Source organism: Nilaparvata lugens, chromosome 7, assembly GCF_014356525.2.
Source record: "Nilaparvata lugens isolate BPH chromosome 7, ASM1435652v1, whole genome shotgun sequence".
NCBI classification, from domain to species: Eukaryota; Metazoa; Arthropoda; class Insecta; order Hemiptera; family Delphacidae; genus Nilaparvata; species Nilaparvata lugens.
In genome coordinates, this window is record NC_052510.1 from 31,518,637 (window position 1) to 31,541,634 (window position 22,998).

A 22,998-nucleotide genomic window follows, 5' to 3' on the forward strand; every position below is an offset into this window, starting at 1 on the left:
TGTCAAAATTCTATAATCGTATTTTGTCTTCGATAGATTGATAGCTTTTAACAACAGATTATGATTTCAGAAGTAAATAAATGTTGAATTACCATAACATCCATTTGTCAATATAGGTAGTACAGTACGACGTAGGATAAAAAATGAATCATAGTAATAAGACATCGGGTGTTTCTTGAGACAGTTCACCCAATAAATGTGTATTTTTTGTTAAAACCAACTCGTAATCAATTTTCATTTATATTGTATTTAATTGAAACTAAATATACACCGCACATAGGTTTAACTGCAGCTATTGACCGAATAAGCTAATAGCAGAAGGAAATTTGAAGAATGGAAACGTCCAAAAATTGTGCCCATACTGGGAAACGAACCCGATACCTCTCCGTTGCCATCGGAGCGACTTTTACCCTTTGCCCTCCAGGCACTCTCTAAACAGCTTCATTCAATCATGATGTTATAGCAACGGAGAGGTACCAGGTTCGATTCACGGTATGGACACATTTATTGAACCGTTTCATTCTTCAATTTTCCTTCTGCCATTTAGTTCTTCGGTCGATATTTGCAATAGCAAAAGTTGTTAGTGCTATTTATATAGCTTTCATTGAATGTTTGATTATCATAATAGCAGGAGTTAAATATGTTGATTGTATGTACTGCTAACGCCAACTAGTGTGGCCGTAACATGTACTAGATAGAATTGTGTTGAATGTGTTGTGATAGTGACCTGAACCGATTGGGATAGAGGCGGGCAAGGCGAATGGCAGCACTGTAGTCTGCGAGGAGGTCGGCGCACAACCGGCCGGGGTCCCAGCAGTCGGGTCGCCCTGGGCACCAGTCGCGGTGGCGGCGAGACTGCATCGTTCCTCTCGGGTCCCGAACAAGCAGCATCACTCGCACATTCAAACTAAAATCATTAAATTTCATTTATTTTGTTATATGATTTAATAAATGCAATTAGGGGTTTCTATCGTATTGCTATAGAGAAACCTATGTTCACACAGTTCACACGATATTCTAATTCTACGACGTTCTAAAGAGAACGAGAAATTGAAAGAATGAAATTGAAAGAATAAGACCTAAGAATAAGAATAAAAATCTAAAGCATTGTAGATAAGACCAAAACCATCGTCTCTTTAAGTTGAAATTGAATTTGACTGAACAATGTTTACGGTTGCGAGAAATCACTTTCAATTTCACTAAGCGCAGTTTTACGAACTGTTATCAAAAATTTTGAATTTTCTAATAATAAAAGGTGTGTTTGAAAAATAAGGTGGTTTTTTGAATTTCGCGGGCGACGCACATTTGATTTTCGATTTTCCTATTTTATTACGTTGGTAAACATTTCCTGAGTATATGTTTAAAGTTTTCAAGTGAATGGCATGTTTAGTTTATTTTTGACAGTTACAAAGGTCAGGCGTATTTTGGTGTGCTGCTCGGCGATTTTTGGTCTTAGTGATTCAGTGTGCTTCAACTGGGATGATTGAGACCTAGTTTCGACGTCTAAGCTGTATACCCATGTTTCATCACCTGTTATGACCCTTTTGAGCAAATCTGGGCCATCGTTGACATCATCCAATAGCTCTTGAGCGATTGTCATGTGATGGTTCTTTTGGTTGAAATTGAGCAATTTTGGAACAAACGTCGCTGACACACGTTTCATGTCCAAAATATGAAAAAATTCATGGAACGAGCGAACCAAAATGCTTCCGCTACTTCTCTGATAGTGATTCGATGATTTTCCAAAACAATTTTGTTCACTATTTCAACGTTTTCATCTGTTGTTGTAGCACTGGGGCGTCCAGAGCTAGGTTCCACATAATATAAACGTTTTTTTTACTAATAGTAGACTCACCATATGCCACTGTCAACATTTCAAGTGTTTTAGAGCACTTAACTCCATTTTTTATACAAAATTTGATGCAAATTCTTTGATCTATTTTTCAAAGAAGAAAATTCGCCAAGCTCACCAAAATACGTTTGACCTTTATAACTGTCAAAAATAAACTAATAGTAAGAACTAACTTAAGAAATCTTACTAACTGTAAGAAATAAACTAACAGGCACTTGAAACATATGCTCAGGACGTGTAATAACACAACAAAATAGAGAAATCGAAAATCAAATGTGCATTGCCCACTAAATTCAAAAAGTCACCTTAATTTTTGAACACACCTCATATACACATTAGTCCTGGTTTATAATATTATCCAAATACGGTACCTATGCATTAAGGTAACCTGACATTTGTGATGAGTTTGACTTTTGGGCCAATCTATATATAGATTGTGAATGTAGAATATGATTGACATTTTTAACAACTTGTTATAATTAGCAATTAAAAGAAAATATGTTTGTGGCTATCAATAATAATTCAATCACCAACTCTCAGAGTGACCCGAAAAGGGTGTAACAGCCGAAGACCATAGATTCTACATGAAATTTGCAACAAAAAATGTCCAGTAAACTTTTCTTATGTTGATATTAGTTTTCGAGATTTATAGATTTTTCGATATTAAAAAAAAAAACGCAATAACTAGACAACTATCAGTCTAAATCTAATTCTGAGGATGTGTTTGAAAAGAGGAAGAAATTTCCAACAAGATTCATATAATTTGTTCCTTTCTCTGAGGTTTTTGATCTTTTTAAGTCGAGTTTATAGCCAAATTTCAAACAGTTAGAACGCTCATAAACAGTTCAAAAACGTCAGAGAAACAAATTATATGAATCTATTTGAATATTTCATCCTCTTCTCAACCATATCCTTAGAATTAGATTTTGACTGGTAGTTTTCTAGTTATTGACGTTTTTCAAAAATAAAAAAAATCTATATATCTTGAAAACTAAGGTCGATATGAGAGAATTTTAATAACGATTTTTTGTAGCAAATTTCTTGTAGAACCAATGCGGTGATTTTCGGCTGTTACATGATTTATGGGAGGGATATCCTGTATGTACCATAAAATCCTCATATACAATATGTACCATACTGTATATAAACAGTATTTTCGAACTCCCCAAAAATATTCTAGGGCATTGTTGCTGGGTAAGAGACATATCCAAATGTAATTTTCAAACTGTCCGAAAGTACTTACACAGCCGCATATTTGGTTTTAAATCTTGGAACTGTTTTCTCTGTTAAATATTCATCCTCAGTATTGAAATGACCCCGTGACGAGTTATTAGGAGAGGAGAGTTATAATACAAGTATTGAGTGATGTAGGCTCACTTTGGATCAGCGAGTAACTCCTCAGCTAGACTGAGCCTGAGACGAACGACCTTCATGGACTGGAAGGGGAAGAGGCGGCAAAAGGGGGAGAGGAACTCGGGCAGCCAGCAGATGTGAGGATGCATGAGGCAGCGCTCCCACAGCCGACTGTTGTGCAGGAACAGCCAGTTATGGCCCTGCCCGTACTCCAGGTAATGATCTGAACCATTCAATCACACAAATGAGTTAGACGAATATAATAACAAGTATTAACAAGAAAAGAAATGCACCAAAAAAAGAGGAAAATATATGCAAGATACAAAGGTGAAACTACATGTGAATAAACAAAGAAAAGAGGAAATACAGTATGAATAGAGAAAAAAGAAATGCAAAGATGAAAAGAGATATGAAGAGACCAAGAGAAAAGGAAATTATCTATATATTTAAAAGCGAAATGGCACTCACTGACTGACTGACTGACTGACTGACTGACTGACTCACTCGCAGAACTAAAAATCTACCGGACCAAAAACGTTCAAATTGGTAGGTATGTTCAGTTGGCCCTTTAGAGGCGCACTAAGAACGGATTTGAAAAAAATTCCAAATATACGCCCAAAATCTGCGTTTTTCCAGCGTTTTTTAGCGTTTTCTCAGCTTTATCGAGAACAAATGAACAGAAAATGTTCAAATTTAGTACAGAAGCTCAGCTAGGGTGTGATAATGTTGTGTTAGAAGGAATTTGCAATAATGCCAAAGATACGCCCAAAATTAGCGTTTTTTTGCTTTTTCTCAGATTTATCGAGTACAAATGAACAGAAATTGTTCAAATTTGGTACAGAAGCTAAGCTAGGATGTAATAATGTTGTGTTAGAAGGAATTTGGAATAACGCCAAAGATACGCCCAAAATCTGCGTTTTTCCAGCGTTTTTTTTGCGCTTTCTCAGCTTTATCGAGAACAAATAATGAACACAAAATGTTCAAATTTACTACAGAAGCTCAGCTGGGGTGTAATAATGTTGTGTTAGAAGGAATTTGAAATAACGCAAAAGATATGCCCAAAATTAGCGGTTTTTTGCGTTTTTTTCAGTTCTTTCATCAAGTAATAGACAGAAAATGTTCAAATTTGGTACAGAGGTTTAGCTAGGGTCTAAAAATTTTGTGATGAGGTGACTTTAATATTTCATCAAAGATACGCCCAAAATCAGCGTTTTTCCAAAGTTTTTCTCAGTTTTTCTGCTTTTTCTCAGTACTTTGACTTTCTGATGGAATGAAGCATGCTCAAATGAAAAATGTAGGCGAGCGAAGCGAGCCAACTGATCTAATTTCTTGACGATCCAGTCGGGGGTCCAGCGGGCGGAGCCCCCTGGCTAGACGGATATGGCGAGCGAAGCGAGCATGACGGCTAGTAAATAAAATAAATGCCAAATGGCAAAGACGAGTGCGAGGATTAAAAGAGAGAAGAAATGCAAAGACACAAAGGAGAATAAATGAAAAAATAGGCCACATAATATAACATCATATACCAATATATGTAAATTATAAATCATTAGTCTACATTACATTCATTAAATAACTCAAATAGAATAAGGTTTCAATCATAATGAATGTGCAGTAATAAATGAGACGATAAATGTCAAACGCGTGACAAAGTGTGAGTCTGAAAAGAGAATGTCTTGAATAAAATAATAATAATTTTGAAAAATGTACCTACTTTATTGAGATAAGAATGATAATGAATTAAATAAACAAAATTTAAAAATAAATCAAATTGGAAAAATGTAATTTAACTGAATTGAACAAATTATAATAGTAATATGTTAACATTCAAGTACTTCTATTGGGTAAAATTACTAATACAACAAAGGAGTTCCTATTCGAACTCCATAGGTGCATACTGGTTGGAGATGAAAATAGAACATCACTTTGTAAACTATTGAAAGCTTGTAAAATATAATAATACAAATTAAACATAGTGTTGTCGCAGATATAAATTATTATTATTCCCATAAATCATGAAGAATTCTTTGATTACCACAACAGTAGGGAAAAATATAGAGTGTAAAACACAGGTTTTTCTCCCTGAGCGGAAAGATTGATGCCTGAGGCGAAGTTGAGGGCAACAATTTCCCTGAGGGAGAAAAAGCTTTTTTCACTTGTGATGTACACAACTTTATTTTTTCCTCCACCTACATTTATAAGAACGGCAAATAAAATAATTTAAAAAACTTATGTGACCAGTAACAATGTGTTACAACATAACCTAAGAAGTGAACAGCTGGCAGTAAACATAGTTCACTGTGACAGCGCTATGCGTTATCTGTTGGCAAAAGTTGTAACAATGATGGCCAACTCATAACAGCTACAACAGACTATGATGAAGTTCGTGTTCCAAATTTGATTAGTTGATGGATAATATTCGTTGGCTGGTATTTTGAATAGCATGGAATATAAAAAAAATATATTTTTACATTTTTATAGTATACTATTATGAAGTATGTAATAAATAATTTTATCATACAAACATATATTTCATATATTGATCAAATTTCTGGTTGAGGTATTCAATTTAGTTGGCTCAATGACTACTCTATATGTTTCCTCATCTGAGCTTAAACCTTCCAACCTATTTCCAATGTTAGTTTTTAAAATAGAAATGCTTCCCATGTTATTTGAATGGAGTTACTTTTACTCCCTAGGGAGTTTTTCTGTTTTTTTAGTACCGAGAGCAAGAAAGTGACACTTTAGTATTATGTTCCAGGGAGTAAAGTAAGTACTTTAGACAGGTGGAGGAAAATATAATTTCTTGTGATCTATCACTCTGCTGAATAAAAAAGATCTTTTCACAAATTTTCTGATACTATACGTGTTAGCAGAGACAAATAATTACTACAAGGTATCTTTACTCTATGGTATTAGTGAATATTTGATGTCGTTGTCGATGACAGATAGACATTGTCACGAACAGTTGTAGGTTGGTAGCCAATTGGGCTAGTCAGGGAGGCAGTACTTCAAGCTCAGCAAATGTCTGAACATAAAGTAACCAGTGAATTGAGTATTCTCACCTAAGTCAGCATAAGTACAATTGAGCAGCTGGCGAAGGGTGTGCAGTGCCTGCTTGGCGAGGGGAGCGCCCCTGACCTGCACAATGTCGTAGTCGAGCAGAGGCTCGTAGTGGTAAAAGTTGGCGGGGTGGGCGTTCAGAACATCTCCCAGGAACGTCGAGCCTGATCTCCACGTCGTTATTATTATACTGCGCAGTGGAGTGCCGCCTAGTTCTGGCACCAAGTCTGATAACCATCTGAAAGCCAACAACAAATTTTAGAAGATTTCTTGTGACGTTTTTATAGCAGTTTTGAATAGTTGGTAAAGAGTGTGATGAGTGAGTCTAGCTACACACACATCGATTTTTGGACGTACGATTTTATGCCGTCCTTATAAATTCTATTAGATTGAACATAACTTGGCCAACATATGATGTGATCATGTGTTTGTCAAGTTCCATTCAATCTGGTAGAATTTATAAGGACGGCAAAAAATCGATGTTTGTGTAACTGGATTCTCTAGTTAACAGCCAGCGCCCTTGGTAACAAGCTGATAAACCTCCTCCTCAGAAGTGAAATAAATTCCACATTCCTGAACCAGAAAAAGTAAGGCTTTTTGAATATTTAGGCCTTCTTTAAAACAAAGTCTCTTATTCAACAGTTTTAACTAGTTACATTTGTTTAAAGTACAGTACAGTTGAGCTGAGTGGGGAGGCGTTTCAAGACACTAGGCCTCATCTTCAACGTACAGAGAGTACCTTCTCACAACATATGAGTACTATACTTTTTTGAAAGTCAAGCTAGTTACTAGTTACATTATTTATTAAATAATAATGCTTGAGGAATGGTTATTTTTGGATGATTTGACTAATTGGAAAATAGAGATAGAGATATGAGTTTGAGTGGAATTTACATGAAGTTAGGGCGAAAACTTGAAACACTGTTGAAATGACTTGGAAATATTGACGAATAACAGTTTTATATCATCAAGAAAATATTTCATTGTCTCACTCATTTTATCAAGAACGTGATTAATAACAAAAATATTAAAAAATTATCGTCAATTTATATTGTCACTTATTAAAGTGCTTTCTTAAAATTTTCATGTTTTATCTGATGAAAGTGTTTCTAATCGTTTCATTAATTCAAGTATAAAATGATAACAATTAAGTCAAATGTCATCAATAATATAATGTCGATGTAGGGGAATTAAGGCGATTTAATATATGATTTTCAAGAAGTGAACAATCATCGAGAATAGGAAAGATATCAATAATTAATGAAATAAATTTAAAATGTTATTCATACTCATCAGATTCTGCTGAGATCAATAATTATTATGAGACTGCACAAGTCGTGAGCTTCAACAATATTGAGGGATAGTAAAATTCTGGCTGTGTAATAATGCCTTGTCCAGAAATACATTATTAAAAGTCCAATTATAGGCCTACAATTTATTATGAATACTTACTTGGCCGATACATTGTATTTGCCATTAGGATACTCATAATCAGCCATTTCTGCACTGATGTGGAATCGCTGCTCCTCTATTGTCATGTCTATATCAGCTGTTATGTTGCTGGGACCATCCATCTCACTACTTGACCAACTCTGCAACACACAATCACCCCCCCCCCATGTCATTCAACACAAAATGAAACAATGCAAACATAATAAGAATCAATAATTATTATTTAACGAACACATCGAGGATGTAATGAGGAAACCGTGATAGCATTGCACATTCAAGCATCTTACACAATGACTTCAGTTGAGAGCCAATCTCACAAGATAGATAGTAAATCACTGTTGATGTTGGTTGTAATTATTAGGAAAGCAAAAGCAATCCATGTTGTAAAAGGATTGTTGAGAAATAGCTAGTTCTAGAACAGTTAGCAGTTGCGCATTGCAAACTGAATATATCTGATTAACTGTATATTGGAATATGTGTATTGTATTATGTAATACTGGTTTATTAAAAGAATAAGATGCTTCAGCCTGCTGAGGCAAAATTCCTCTTTCAAGTCACACTTGGGAGTTGGATGAAGATAGTAACATTGTAAACAAAATACTTCAGATACTATTGGTGGTGAGATGTTGTGATATCTATCCATAATGAAAACACTGGGTCAAAAATATGACCTATTTATTGTAGAATAACAGACATGTTTCAACACCAATGGTCATCTTCAATATGAAAAATTTCAAGTTTTTGATTTACAAGTTTTAATTTCAAGTATTGATTTTTTCAAAACAGCCCAGTGTTTTCATTATTGTGAACAAATTATTTTATTTGGCCTACTGTTTTTATATTATTCATTTTTGACTGAATTTCTCCCTTGTTCCATGACTTCAGATATTGCCAACATGGTATTGTAGAAGCTTAAACGAACAAAATTGTAATTCTCATTAAAATAAGAGAATTGGGAGAAAATATCGATTTCTCCATATTATCAATTAAGTTTTTGTTTCAAATGGAAGTCTTAGGTAGTATTTTTTACTGAAACTCATAAGAATAATTGTTCAGTTGAGTCAAGAATAAACAATGTAGGCCTACTCAATCCTGATAGGTGAATCTGGTCTTTAAACACACAACAAATAAGGAAAACTGTACTATATATTTATGTCATCTTGGACACAATTCATTTTAAAAGCTTTTTCAAACAAATTTGTTTGATTCAGCTAGTAGAATCTTGCTAATGTTAGAACAAATTAGAAGTTATTTTGTGTTGACTCTTTTCTTTCCCCAATATTTCTTACCCTTTTCTTTATATACACTAAACCAATGTTTGATTGTTCATTCCAGCTCGATAGCACTGATAGCTTGATAGTACTGAGGCATACCACTACACCTACATACCATTAATTGATATTAATACAATATGACTAAATACAAACTAGACATTATATAAATACGGGATGAATATCTAAAATTGATTCAAGAGTCTTTATAATCAAGTGTGTATTGATTCATATTATTTTATGCATTATTGTAATAGGATTTTTTTCAAAACCTTGCATAACATTAATTCAATCAAACAATCAATCTTGTAAGTACAAAACTGTTTTTTATTGCGGATGATGCACACATGAGTTTTTTGCTTGTGCGTGGATAATGGGAAGTGCGATGGTGATTTATGATATGATTAAACGTCCATGCCGATTCGATGGGATTCGAACCCGCGACCAGGTAGCACAGACTGAAGGATGCAACGCCTTAGTCAACTCGGTTAACTGGCCGGCAAGAATCTGGTTGAAAAGTAAGAACGAATAGACTGAATATTAAGGGTGTGCAAAGACTAAAAATAAACTTTCTACTCGTGATATTTTTCAAAGTTTTTTGATTTGTATATCATTAAGCTATCAAAATGGAAAAGTTTTTTCAGGAAAACATTTTTTTTCCGATCATTACTTTTTGAGCGCCTGAAGTTTGAATTTTTGGGACAGAACATTTCAAATTCGGTAAGAGATAAATCCATGAGATTGAGAGGATGGATTCTTCATGGTATTGTTGATCTAGTAGAACAAAAACTTTCTGAAAATATCAATATTTGAAAGTTTTTCAATTTACAAAAAAATAACTCAACAAAAAGTTATTTTTTGTTATTTTTAGTAAATTGAATTTGAAACAAATATATGAAAATTAGAAATGTAGTCTATTTATGTCAGTTAAATACAGTAAATTTGTGCTTAATAAGAATGAGTATGGTACGTAAGTGAAGGAAATAATATGTATGTTTACTGGTTGTAATTGAGTAGGTTGGTAATTCATCTCTATATACTAAAAATAGGTGAGTGGATTAATAACAATAATATTATAAGGAGAGTAGGATAAAAATAACTAGAATGTTGGAAATATGATTATACTATCTTGAAAATGGATATTTTTAGAAAAAAAATGTTTTACTAGATCAACAATACCGTGAAGAATCTATCCTCTAAATCTCATGGATTTATCTCTTACCGAATTTGAAATGTTCTGTCCCAAAAATTTAAACTTTAGGCGCTCATATCTCAAAAAGTAATGATCGGAAAAAAATGTTTTCCTGAAAAAACTTTTTCATTTTAATAGCCTAATGATATACAAATCGAAAAACTTTGAAAAATATCACGAGTAGAAAGTGTATTTTTAGCCTTTGCACAGCCTTAAATGATGATAATATTGATGGTGGTCTGCTGAGCTATTTTTCTACCGACCTGTATAGTTCGTCCGATGGCGAGGAACGAGGAGGAGTGGAGTGAGGAGGCAACCATTCGCTGGCTGAGCAGGAGGGTGAAGAGGCAGCCGGCTGTCACCAGGCAGAGACCCAGCACACTCGCCCGCCGCCGCAGCACCTCCACGCCGCCATTGCATCCCCCCACTCGCCATTGCATCCTGAATCAACAACAATCAAATACTACAATATTAAATTCAATTGAAAAAAAATCTTTATTCATAATCATGTACAGGTGCATTAGGAATAGTGTCAATAGTCTTAAAACTCCTATAGACACAGTAAAAAGTAATAAATATCAGTCATAAACCTGCAGTATGATCTTAAAACTCTTGTAGGGAGCAGTGGCGAATATATTTTTTTTGGGGGGGGCAAGGTTAATGTAAGGTTAAGTGATAAGTATGATACTTAATATCAGTTTTGCTGCTCATATTCAGAGGGTGATGATGTATCACACAATGGGTGTTTACATTCAAAATATTTGAGTTACAACCCCTCATTTCTTTTAAGAACTGAAACTTCAATCAGCCGCCATTTTGGATACAAGTATCATAGAACATTTTTATCGATGCCATCTTTTTTGATTTGAAAAGGCTTTTAAAATGACGTACCACAAAATTGGTGTTCACATTTAAAATATTCGAGTTACAATCCCAAAGTTATCCCCTTTATGAGGGGTTGAAACTCAGTTTTACGTCAAAAGGTGGAGTATTTGACCATTAACTTATCCTGAAAGTTACAGTGTTATATCTTCAACATTCTCCAACTTATTGAAGGGTTTCCATACATATGACTCACTCTGTATATGCATACATTTTTTTTTCATTCATTCATTTATTGTATAAAACACAATAATCATAATACAATTATGACATTGGATGAAAAACTAGGCTGAGCCTGTACTATTTCTCTCCAAAAATTTTGATAAAATGTTAATGTTGTCCAAAACAATTGAGAAAATTGAGGTTATAGTAGCCTATGTGCACATAATTTTCTGAAAAAATCAACTCATTTACACAGGAATGAGAGAATTTAGGTTATTTTGCCCATGCATTTGCAAATCCGTATTAACTATTGTTTTGTTGTTCATTATGTTCGTTGTGATGTATTGTGGAAGAGAAATGAAATTTAATTGAATTGGAATATATAAAGCATAATTGAATTGGGATAGATAAAACATTACATATTTATTTAAGAATGAAGCACAATATGTCTATGAATTCAGATAACCAGTTCAACTAACAAACCCGACTTGTTCACAAGTTTTCTAGAGGTAATACAGAGGTGCCCACAGTGGGTGGGGTGAAGACGCAGAACGCGTCATTGGAATTCTGGGGAGTTAAACCCCATTTTTGAGGAGGAGTAATCACTAAAAAGGTCAAAGCCATCAGCCATTTTTTTGCGAGTGTGCCTATAGTTATGGGGGCTGGTACTTAAATTTGAAATTTAATTTTAGTATTTAGGGGAGCCTGGGTGATACTAGCCCCTCACAGTGGAATCTAATGTTCAGCGAATTCAACTACCAAGAGCCTAGAAGTTAATACCATTTATTAATTTTTCTGCTGATACTAATCTAGGTTCAGAATCACATAAGCCCCAAAAAATACAGATCAAACCTACATGTAATATTAGCGCACACCTTTCAAATAGAACCCAACCCAATACCTGCAATTCTGCTATGTGCTATCGATCATTGCTGCCAATAACAGTTAGCGCGCCGGCTAATATTAGTCACCATCAGGCCCGAGTCAGACCCCAAATCGTCAGTCCCATTCCAATATATGCCATGCCGGTTATTTCTATCTTTATTACTTTGATCATGCTGCCTGCTACTACAGTACTAGTCTCCCTTTCAATAATATTACCAGCTCGATTTGTATGAAACGTGAGAGTGAGAGGGCTGCCTTGCATTGCCTGCCGTTATGTCTATTACCTTACTGGCAACTCAAATGCCCAACCCTATTCTGTATTGTCGAAATAACCTCTTACAGTTTGGTTCAGATAAATACAGGGCAATATAGATATAATATATTATTCGATAAATCATGGGTTTTTGGGTACGGATATTATTATATATGTATTATACTCAATACTTGTCTATCTATATTGATAAGTACCTTTCAGTTCGGTAGAAATATAAATATATATTCTAGATAGGAGTTTCTTATCAGATATACTGTAGTAGAATACTTTCGATACTCTATAATCTTCGATGAACCTTTGGGTAGGTATATTATAATATATATGTGAAATATTACCCTATTTTGTCGACATGGCTGCTTTCTGTTCGGTAGTCATATTTAGTAAAACATTATACATATTAGGAACTATATTATTCGATAAATCTGTGGGTAGGACCGAGTAAGAAGTCATGAGAGAGAAAGACGTTCACCAATTCAGCCGGTTGTATGGCGTGATCCATAGCGCAAGAAAGCACAACCTGAAACTATGTCTTAGTCATGCCCCCCGGAATAATGTAGACTCTGTAGAGCAGTAGGCCTACTATAGTTTTATATATATATTTACATAATATAAGGCTATATATACTGCAGTTTGATATACGGCGAAAGTAGTCGTTTTATACGATATATAAATATGCATAGCCTTATGACAGAAAATATATAATTTATTCAAAGTAGTAAGTAGAGTAGCCTAATGTAGAGAGGTTTTATATACATAGTATATAGGTTTTATATACTTGAAGTAAACTACATAGTATATAGGGTGCTCTGCATTCACATTAGTAATGCATTTCCCTCCAGGATACGAGTCAGGAAAATTCATTTACAGAATGCCATACTGATCCAAAAGTCCGCAGCTAAATCGATGAATCAGCATTAATTTTTACGACGATGACGTGGAAATATTTGAGGAGGAATTATTGAGGGGTCACATTGGTGTTTCATGGGGTTGTAAAAATGGATGATCGTTTTGAATGGTGTAAACGGCTGTTAAGAGTTCAAGTACTGTTATTGAAACTTCTAGTACAATTTTGGGCTTTTCAGTGATAAAATGTTGTGGAGACTATTATTGCGGGGACTACTAGTTATGATGAAGATTCTACAAATTTTTATGAAACTAACTCCAGAGTTGTGAGGATGCACTATTTTATAATTACAGAAGGAAGAGAGAGTGTCTCACAGATCCCGGAAAAGTGAAACCTGATATGAGTTTTTGCAGATATGATTTGTTTTCAGAGTTGAACATACAATAAGTTTTAACAGGAGTCTATGAATGGAAGTTTTCTCAGAAGAGATGAAAATTTCATTGGCAATGCATCATTCACTAATCATAATTATATAGTCTGACCTCTGAATGCTATAACATTTCTCAAAACTCGGAGCATAGAGTCCTTGGAACAAAATATAATACTTTCATGAATACTATTAATTAAATATTAGTTTTGAAGAGAGGACAACCAGCTTTATGCAAGTGCTTTCTAATGGAATGTTGTGACTATACCAGATCTATGACTCAGTTAGAATGGCATTACCTCTCAACGCAAGTTCATCGGCAACATTTTTTTATTAATCATATTATAGCTAGTCACTCTGACTAACCATTAAATTTCCGTTAATATATCTTAGGATTATATCATTTTATACTGAAGTCTTCCAGTGAAGTCCTTGGTTACTTTCTATAAAATATAATCACACTACCTTTTTTCCCTCATCGGTAAATAAAATTATTCAGTTACATTCAGTGTAGGCGTATCATCAACTACATGGACGAGAGAAAAAATTAATGTTCTTGAATCTTAATAATACTCAGAGATACATTTTTGATAAGGCAGTGATTACCCTTTGATTTAAGCCAAATTTTTCACTCTGACATGAGGAGACATCATACTTATTTTGACTTATAGACAGAATAAGATGTCCGTAGACTGCAGACTATTCAGTCGGCCCTCAGCCGTACCTCGCGTGACACAAGTCAATAAGGCGAGATGTCACGGTTCTCCCTCTCACTCAAACCCTCCTTCCCTCACACGAATCATGCTTTCATTTCCAGCCAGGGTTCCAACTCCACAAACTGTATGTTATTTCATGGAAAACGATCCAAGACCACATCAAATTCGATGGATATCATTCACACAGCACTAGCAAAACAAATTATATGGATGTCGAATACCCCTAACCCTCCTATCATCAAAATAAGAAGAAAAATTCGTAAAAACTGTTCTTACTTGAAATAATTTATCGTTGAAGTATATTGATAGGTATACTTAATAGTTTAAATACAAAAAATCACTACCACCATTATATTATTTTATTTCTGGCACGACTAGTTTTAGGTATTTATCCTATTTTCAAGTGTAAGAATCAATTGCTCTTCAATCAGTTTTGACACTTGAGAATGGAATGAATATCCGATAATAGTCTGAAATGAAATAATATAAGGATGCTAGTGATTCTTCGTATTTAACATAATTTATTAATTAGGATTGTGTTTCGGTATTGTTATGTTAGAAGATCTAGAAGAGGGGACATGGATGAAATAATAATTTTTAAAACGTCAGATTTATAGTTGAACGAATTATGTTTAAAATGTGAAAGACTCGAAATTAATGATAGGACTTAATGCAGCGAGTAGGTAGATGTTGTAATGTAGCCGATTATTTGACATGAATTTTCACAATCCGAGAGCATCCATTGTTCAAAAATTAAAAGTGTCGACGACGGTGAAAATTCATGACAAGTAAAATTGGACTGGAAAATGTATGCCTCTTGGCATTCGGTTACGAGGACGGGACCTGGAACTATCTATAGCAGATAATCGGGCCCGGCTCTACCCCTCTGTTCCGAGACACCATTTTCCTGATTCAGTGAGTTGCTAATATTATCAATTTCATTATTATATATTATTCATCTTTTTTATTGAAGGCAAATCCTTAAACATTTTCCTCATATTATTTTCTTTAAGTTTCCAGTTTCATTTTGAGTTACAATTTAATTAAATCGATTACTTAGTTATCAAAAATATAATCTGTTTTGTTCATTCTTAAAATATAGTTCCTTTCTCATGAGTTATAGAGTTAGATCAATTTAACCTCTCGCAAGCCAAGCGATTCCCCCACTATAAATTGTTAACATAATACCAGCTCATTACCATAATGTCTAGCTAATTTTATTAGTCAACTTTGAATTAATTGATCATTCTCACAACCCTAAATTACCAGCTCAATACCATACATAATATAACCCCCTGTTACCACATTACTTAATTCCCCCATTTTTAAACAAATAATAGAATAATTACAGGATTTGCCTTCAATAAAAAAAGATGAATAATATATAATAATGAAATTGATAATATTAGCAACTCACAGAACCAGGAAAATGGTGTCTCGGAACAGAGGGGTAGAGCCGGGCCCGATTATCTGCTGTAGATAGTTCCAGGTCCCGTCCTCGTAACCGACTGCCAAGAGGCATACATTTTCCAGTCCAATTTTACTTGTCATGAATTTTCACCGTCGTCGACACTTTTAATTTTTAAACAATGGATGCTCTCGGATTGTGAAAATTCATGTCAAATAATCGGCTACATTACAATGTGGAAAGAGCGTGATAATCACTCTTTTGTACGAAATTGTCTTGTTTGAGTAAGAAAAAAAAACTTCAGTGGAATGATCAAAGAGGACTTGCACAAAGGCGTTCTAATTATTTGAAAACTAAGTGGAAAATTCCAAAGGATGAGTAAAAGGATACGGGTCTAGGATATAAAAGACCAGGTAGGAACAAACAATGATGATACACAGACGAAATACTGTGAGCGGAAAACGCTTTTATTATGAAGTGGTGATGAATCTTTTGTAACATAAAATCAGTTAGAAAAGCTTTGTAGCTGTGAGTTTGTGGTGTATGAGTGTGAGTGATTATGTGGATGAGTCTGTGGTGAACATCATTCGGTAAAGACCTCTAACTAATTGACCAGGAAAACTTTATCCTGAATTTAAATGTCATTTTTACAGGCTGAACTTCTTCTTATATAAAACAACATTTTTTTTTAGAAATATCAATATCTTTCAAGTAAGAAAAATAAAAATGAGGTTTTTCAACTTGAGTATTATTCCAATAAATGTCAGAGAATTCACAAAGAACGATATTTGAATACATTTAAATAATGTCAAATTTAGAATATTGAAAACAAACTTTTCAAGTGGTTTTATCAAAAAGTAAAACATCAATTTTATACTAGAATAAAGATTGGATTGATCCTTGAATCTTGAAATTAAAATGCATTCATAATTACTGAAAAAATACCACAGATGTGATGAAATACTATTTGTTTTTAATAATGTTTCGTACATTGATACTGTTTCACTAAACATTCTTGTTAGCATTAGTGAAATTATTTTCAGAAAAATTCAGTGTCATGACAAGATGTAAAAGAAATGAAACCTGCGGTTATCGCCCATAGTTGTTAAATTTGAGAGCCAACTCTTTTACAGCAGCTTGATCATACTGTGATACCTAAATAATTTTAAATAATTTCCTAAAAACATAGGTAAGTTTGAAAACAAGAAACAAATTTGAATCTGCATTCACAAACTTCATGACTACGGTACCTAATTTCCTTTCCTTTTCCAATATAAGCACTGAATATGGCGAGTAGAAGACAAAGAATGAGGAAAACCTGGAGATGAGAAATTAATTTACAAATTGTAGGTGTAATTAGTGTAATCAATTACACAAAGTGAATAAAAACTTGGCTCACTCAGCATGACCTGGATCTTTCTGAGGAAGGATTACCTGGCTATTTTGAACCAAGGACAATGTATTAGTTAATTTTCTATGTTGAATAATAAATTAAGCTCTGATACAATCATCACGGTATAGTAGTCGCTGTACAGGATAGTAAAGTTGAATTTGCAGAGATAATTGAACTTTTTTCAATTTGTTCGTGAGTTTTATTTAATTGAGAAATTTATGCGGTTGGTGGATGCGGTTGGCTCCTACGACCTGGAAACAAGGTCACGATCACTGCACTTCCGGTTGGTTCAATTATGCTGCAAGGTACCGTTTTTAATCTGCAGCATCATGATGATGAGTCAAACATTAGGGTTAAATGGTTTTCTCGAATACAATTCTATTTACGAGTTTCGTTTACATTGGGACACAAAAATAAAACTTTTTCCTACAGTTACCTTGAAAAGTGACCATTCCTGCACTGATTACAGAACGCAAAGAATCACTTTTCCGCACTAGTGCGCAAAGTGATTACTTTGCGTACTCCAGATTCGCAACATGGGAACACAAAATAGTTAGTGGGCTATATGGATGAATGGTAAGCGAAAGCCAAAATTAAGTTGGTTAGAATGACTGTGTTTGGATGAGAATCATTTCAATGGCTACATTTATAATAAAATCTCATTCTAGAAATCCAAAATAAGAATAATGTTCATGTAAATCATAATTTAATAATTACTTCTCATCATTTAATAATAAATAATGTTTCTTTTCTATTGATAATTATTATTGCAACTGCAAGCAATGAGAAATGTACTCTAGCAAATACACATTATGAAATTTGAATTTTGAGGTTAAATAATTACTGTTCATTGATATCCATGTGAATAAAAAAACTACAATCAGAATTCTCTGGTGTCCATGTTATTTTTATTGATATTTTTAGGCTACTTTGAGCATTTTTTCGTAATTTGAGACCGTAAACCTAAAATAATTTCTGGAAATTGTTTTTAGATAGTTGGAAAGATGGAACGAACGTAGTTACGATTTTTTCCGCTAGGTCGCGCGCCTGTCGGTTCTTCATACTTCCATCATTCAAATCAGCTGTTGGCGCGTATTTTGAATGCAAATTTGTTGTTTCTTATTTGATTTTCGTAATAATTTGTGTAAAAAATGGATGTGGATAGTGTTGAATGTGATTGTGGAATTGAGACACAATAGTAGGCAGTAGCGGTAGCTCATAAAATTGACTAATAATTGAAGAAAAAAATTAACATTCAAGAAAGAAGAATATTTGAATTCCACTTTTACTCTCCGAAAAAGCTAAGTTAGAAAACCCTGTAAATACTAGATCTAAAGTAAAATGAGTGAAACTATATTATTTCATACCTATGTAGAAAGGAATTATTTTCTAACATCAATCATATTATTTTGTTATTATAATCTTCATTATAGTACTAATTTATGATTTTTTGTAGATGGGATAAAAATAATTGACTCCTGGATAACTCTGAAATATCACGTCTATTGTCATTTCTATTAACTTCTGAACATTTCTGTGTGTAATGATTGCAATACTTCATAATCAGCAATTCAAGTGCCACAATATAACGCTCAAAAAAATTTGATGAATTATGACAGAAGACATTATTACCTTCAATTACCTATTTTTTACATTCAATGGTAACTGTAGGAAAAATTTAATGTGAAATACGTGCGCAAAGTTCCTCTGCTGCACTCAAGAAACCATTCCGCCCTCGCCTACGGCTCGGGCGTGAACGTTTCTTTCGGTGCAGCAAACTGTCACTTTGCACACTAGTTGCACAAATAACTATTTTCAATTCATTATTAATAAGATAAAAGCAATAGATAAAAAATGGGTTGGAATTTCAGCGTAAGGTAATATTTTAAAAATTCCATTTTTCAATTAAATTCAATACAAACACAATAGAAGTCAAAATAGACCAATTTCAAATGAAAATACAAAACACATGCTTCTTGGTGGGGTGTGCTGAGTAGAATGAAAAGGAAAGAAATTATAGCCATCTATGGTTTCCCATGTAATAGGCTGGTAGCTGAAGAAATGCCATTGCATTCAATAGTTTGAGCAGACATCTTGAGCCTCATAAGTTTTTTTATCTAGTTCAATTGTTTTACTAATTTTAGAGTCTGTGAGTAAGTGGTCCAGAATACGGTTTATTATTTTAGTACTTAATATCGGGGCACCGAGCTTCGCTCGTTATTTATTTATTGACTTTAGATAAACCAAACACAATTCTTTAAAATTATTGGGGAAGGACTAACAGGCACAGCCCAAAACTGTTTCTTCCCCGAATTTTGATTTATACACTATAAATAGTCCAAAAAGTAGGTTATGTTCTATACACATGAATTCAGGTTCAATTTTCTGTTCAAATATTTGAAAACAATAAAATTCTAATTTAGATTATGTACAAACCAAATTGAATAACAAAATAACACTCACTAATCACCTAAAATTGTCAAATAATGATCAACTTTGAAAATTATGATAATATACTCTAGTTTAGGAGGATTATTATGTCTTGTCAACAAATCAGATTATGTTGATCAAGTCTAGCTAGATAAAATTTCTTGCTGATTAATTATGATTACACAGCTGGAAATAATTCTGTCTCTCTCCCACACAGGCACACGCATCTTCTGTTATCAAGAGACGACAAAATTATCATCTGTTTTCCAAGGATGAATATTATCATTTTAATGTCGTTCAGCGAGTTTTCCAAAGAATGAGACCTAGTGCAATCGAATCTTTATATCATGAACCTACTATGTTCCAAATTTCGTGAAAATCGTTAGAGCCGTTTTCGAGATCCGTTAAACATGAATAACCATATATAAAAATAACCAGATGAATACAGAAATTGCTCGCTTAATATTATTTTAGTACTTATATAAATGAACTGCCTCCTTGAACATTCAATATTGGTGTGATATGTAACATAAACGAGTATGTTAGCAGTGGGCATTGAATTATAATTATGATTATTGACTTTAATGGGGATTCATATTTTATAAAGTATTCAATGACGTGTTTCTTATATATGTAATTGGCGTATTGTCATTACCTCAAAGTGGTGATTGTCAAATTTAGATTTGACAATGTGAGAGCAGAATTCAGAGAAAAGTATTCAAAGACCTGCATTCGAAATGTATCATAAATACAATAAGCGTCAAAAATATATAAAAGATACAATTCATTGCTAGGTACAAAATTTGACAGAGTAGCGTAATAATTACACTGGAATTTTACACTGAAACTCCAACCAAGTTCACTTCAAGTTGAATCGCTGAGTGGGATGAGTTTTCATCAAAGGTGAAGTAATTAAAACAACACTGAATATAAGGTGGTTTAGTACGAGGTGGCTTAATATAGATTTCTTCTACGAAATGGATTCATCTTTCAGGTTCAATGCTTACTGAAAAAATTGGATTATTGAAGAATTTTTCAAAACTTCATAAATGCAATTTTGGGACCTGTTAAAAAGCTTGATTGATAGATCATTCAACTGATTAATCCTTAAATTTGACTGAAAAATGAAGTGGCATGTTCTCAACATCACTGTCTAATTCTATTTACAGAAATGAATGAGCCAAAGTAATCATGAAACTGTTTGCAGGATTGGTTTTCAATACATTTGCGTGGTAAATCAACCTGTCACGTTACCATGTATTAAGCTGCTCACTTTCCAATCTTATTATATTAATTATGAAATGCATGAAAATAATCAGCACTACTATGATGTGAGGATACAAAATATAGTCTAAGGAATAACAAGTCAAATATAGAAGTTACAGTATTAAGATGAAGCCACCATAAAGCCTGTTTTTGTATTTTATTAGAAATTTATTTTTGATTGTGATTTTTTGAATTTTGATTTCTTTTATGTATATTGTGTTGAATTGAATAAAATTATTGATTGATTGATTGAAGATAAAAAATATTCAATACGCAGGTCAACTAGCTGCAAAAGAAGATGTCTGCTGTTCTAACTTCTAGTTTTCAGTTCTCTCGTTTCCAAATTGTTGCACGTAGACTACCATTCACTACTACATCATTTCACGCGTATTCTCACTTATCTGGTTCTGAACTCTGAAGAGATGACGAACATCACTATTATAGTAAGCTAACACATACCTACAGCCCATCATGCCATCATGTTCACGATATATCATTGAGAGATAGCACTTGGAGAGTCAACACTTACTAGTTTAGGACTTTACCTCGATTCATATGAAGCAATTGTAAAACAATGATTCTGTTGTAAATTCCACTTTATTTCAATTATCTATATTATTAGTTCGTGTTTTTCAATTACAATGAAGTTCCAAAATATTAATGTGTATTCAACACATTCAAAGTATGTAAAGAATTTTGACTATTTTTATTTCTTTCTATTTAATATTTATTCAAATATTGTGAATTTGAATTTATTTTTCCAAACTGTAGCAGATTTGAGGCTTAGTGAGTGAGAGACAGGTTTCGCCTGTTTCTTGTCTCCTAATTAGAAGTAATAGATAGATACTTTGTTAGAGGAATGAATGAATAAATTTCTTTACATATGCACGAAAATAAATATTTTTAATGCAATTTATTGTAATGGTTTTATTTGTGGGCTTTTGGGAATGCAGTTATTTATATTATTTATGAGTTCGTTGTAATAATAATTAATTAAATTGAAATACATATTTTTTTAATTAAAAATAAAAGAACTCTGATTTTTTTGAATCAAACATGAATGTTTGAGTATGAGTGTGACTTGTATCTCTCCACCCTAAATAATATTGTGTCTCACAAATGAATTAAGATAACAGACGATAAAGTGGGCACATGAAGGATGAGTAAATATCAAGTCGTCTTCAAAATGTGTTTGTGTGTTTATTAGTGAGAATGTGTGTATGTGCTTTTCATGTGGGGTGTAGTGTGTGTGTGAGGGGTGGTCGGTTGTCTTTGCCCGCAATCAAAAACCGCATTGCGACTTGATACGGCCAAGGTTTACATTACCTACTGCTCTGCTCCTCCACCCTCCACCTAAAAGTGGCCCACTTACAGGTTCACTGTCACAACCACCAACCACCATTCTAGCTCACTTCTTTCTTATTCGATTGTTAGTCTCCTTCTCCTTCTCCGTCGTAGTCTCCTTCTTCCACATCCAAGAATGTGTTTGTGAACGTAGACGCCGAGAAAGTGTAATTAAATAAATTATAAGAGCGGCAACTCCCTACGAGTTTTCTGTGTCGACCTTCTTGGTTTTCTACGAACATTACGGAAGTTCTCCTATGGTTTTCAGTGAAAAAAGTTTTTGAATCTTGGCCAGTTTGGGGGATAAGATTACTTCAATTTATTCTGTCAAAAATTATTATGGGTTTAATTTCATGAAATCATGTACAAACAGAAATAGAGTTTTGCTGAAATTATTAATCTTCAGAAGACTGAAATTCTACAGTACATCATCAGAAGCCCCCTAATTACTAAAGCACCATTGTCCATAGTTATCGAAACTGCTCTTAATATAAGTAACAACCTATGGGATACATTTCTTAGAAAAGATTTCAATGTTTTTGAATATTAAAAATACGTTTATGGGGAGTGAACATAACTTACGGAAGTTCCCTCATATTTCAAAAAAGTATGAGGGGAAAAAGTACTTTTTTCCCCCATTGAAAAAAGTGTTTGCATCTTGGCCAGTTTTTGGAATATTGATTTCTTCAATTCTGTCTGAAATAATATAATTATAAGTTTGGTTTGATAAATCGTGTACAAATAGTAATAGAGTTTTGCTAAGGTATAATTAGTCTTCAAATCA

General features: G+C 33.5%; 1 protein-coding gene across 2 annotated transcripts in view; it reads right to left on the reverse strand.

Annotated features, from left to right (window-relative positions):
* Positions 1 to 22,998, reverse strand: part of LOC111050723 (carbohydrate sulfotransferase 5) — a 75,756-nt gene that overhangs the window by 7,432 nt on the left and 45,326 nt on the right. For both annotated transcript variants that reach the window (XM_039432556.1, XM_022337074.2), the window contains 5 exons: positions 10,447 to 10,624; positions 7,721 to 7,860; positions 6,271 to 6,506; positions 3,230 to 3,428; positions 728 to 907 (listed from right to left, as the gene is read on the reverse strand). In XM_039432556.1, coding sequence (XP_039288490.1) covers positions 728 to 907; positions 3,230 to 3,428; positions 6,271 to 6,506; positions 7,721 to 7,860; positions 10,447 to 10,624 — 933 coding nt within the window. The remainder of the gene's footprint in view (positions 1 to 727; positions 908 to 3,229; positions 3,429 to 6,270; positions 6,507 to 7,720; positions 7,861 to 10,446; positions 10,625 to 22,998) is intronic.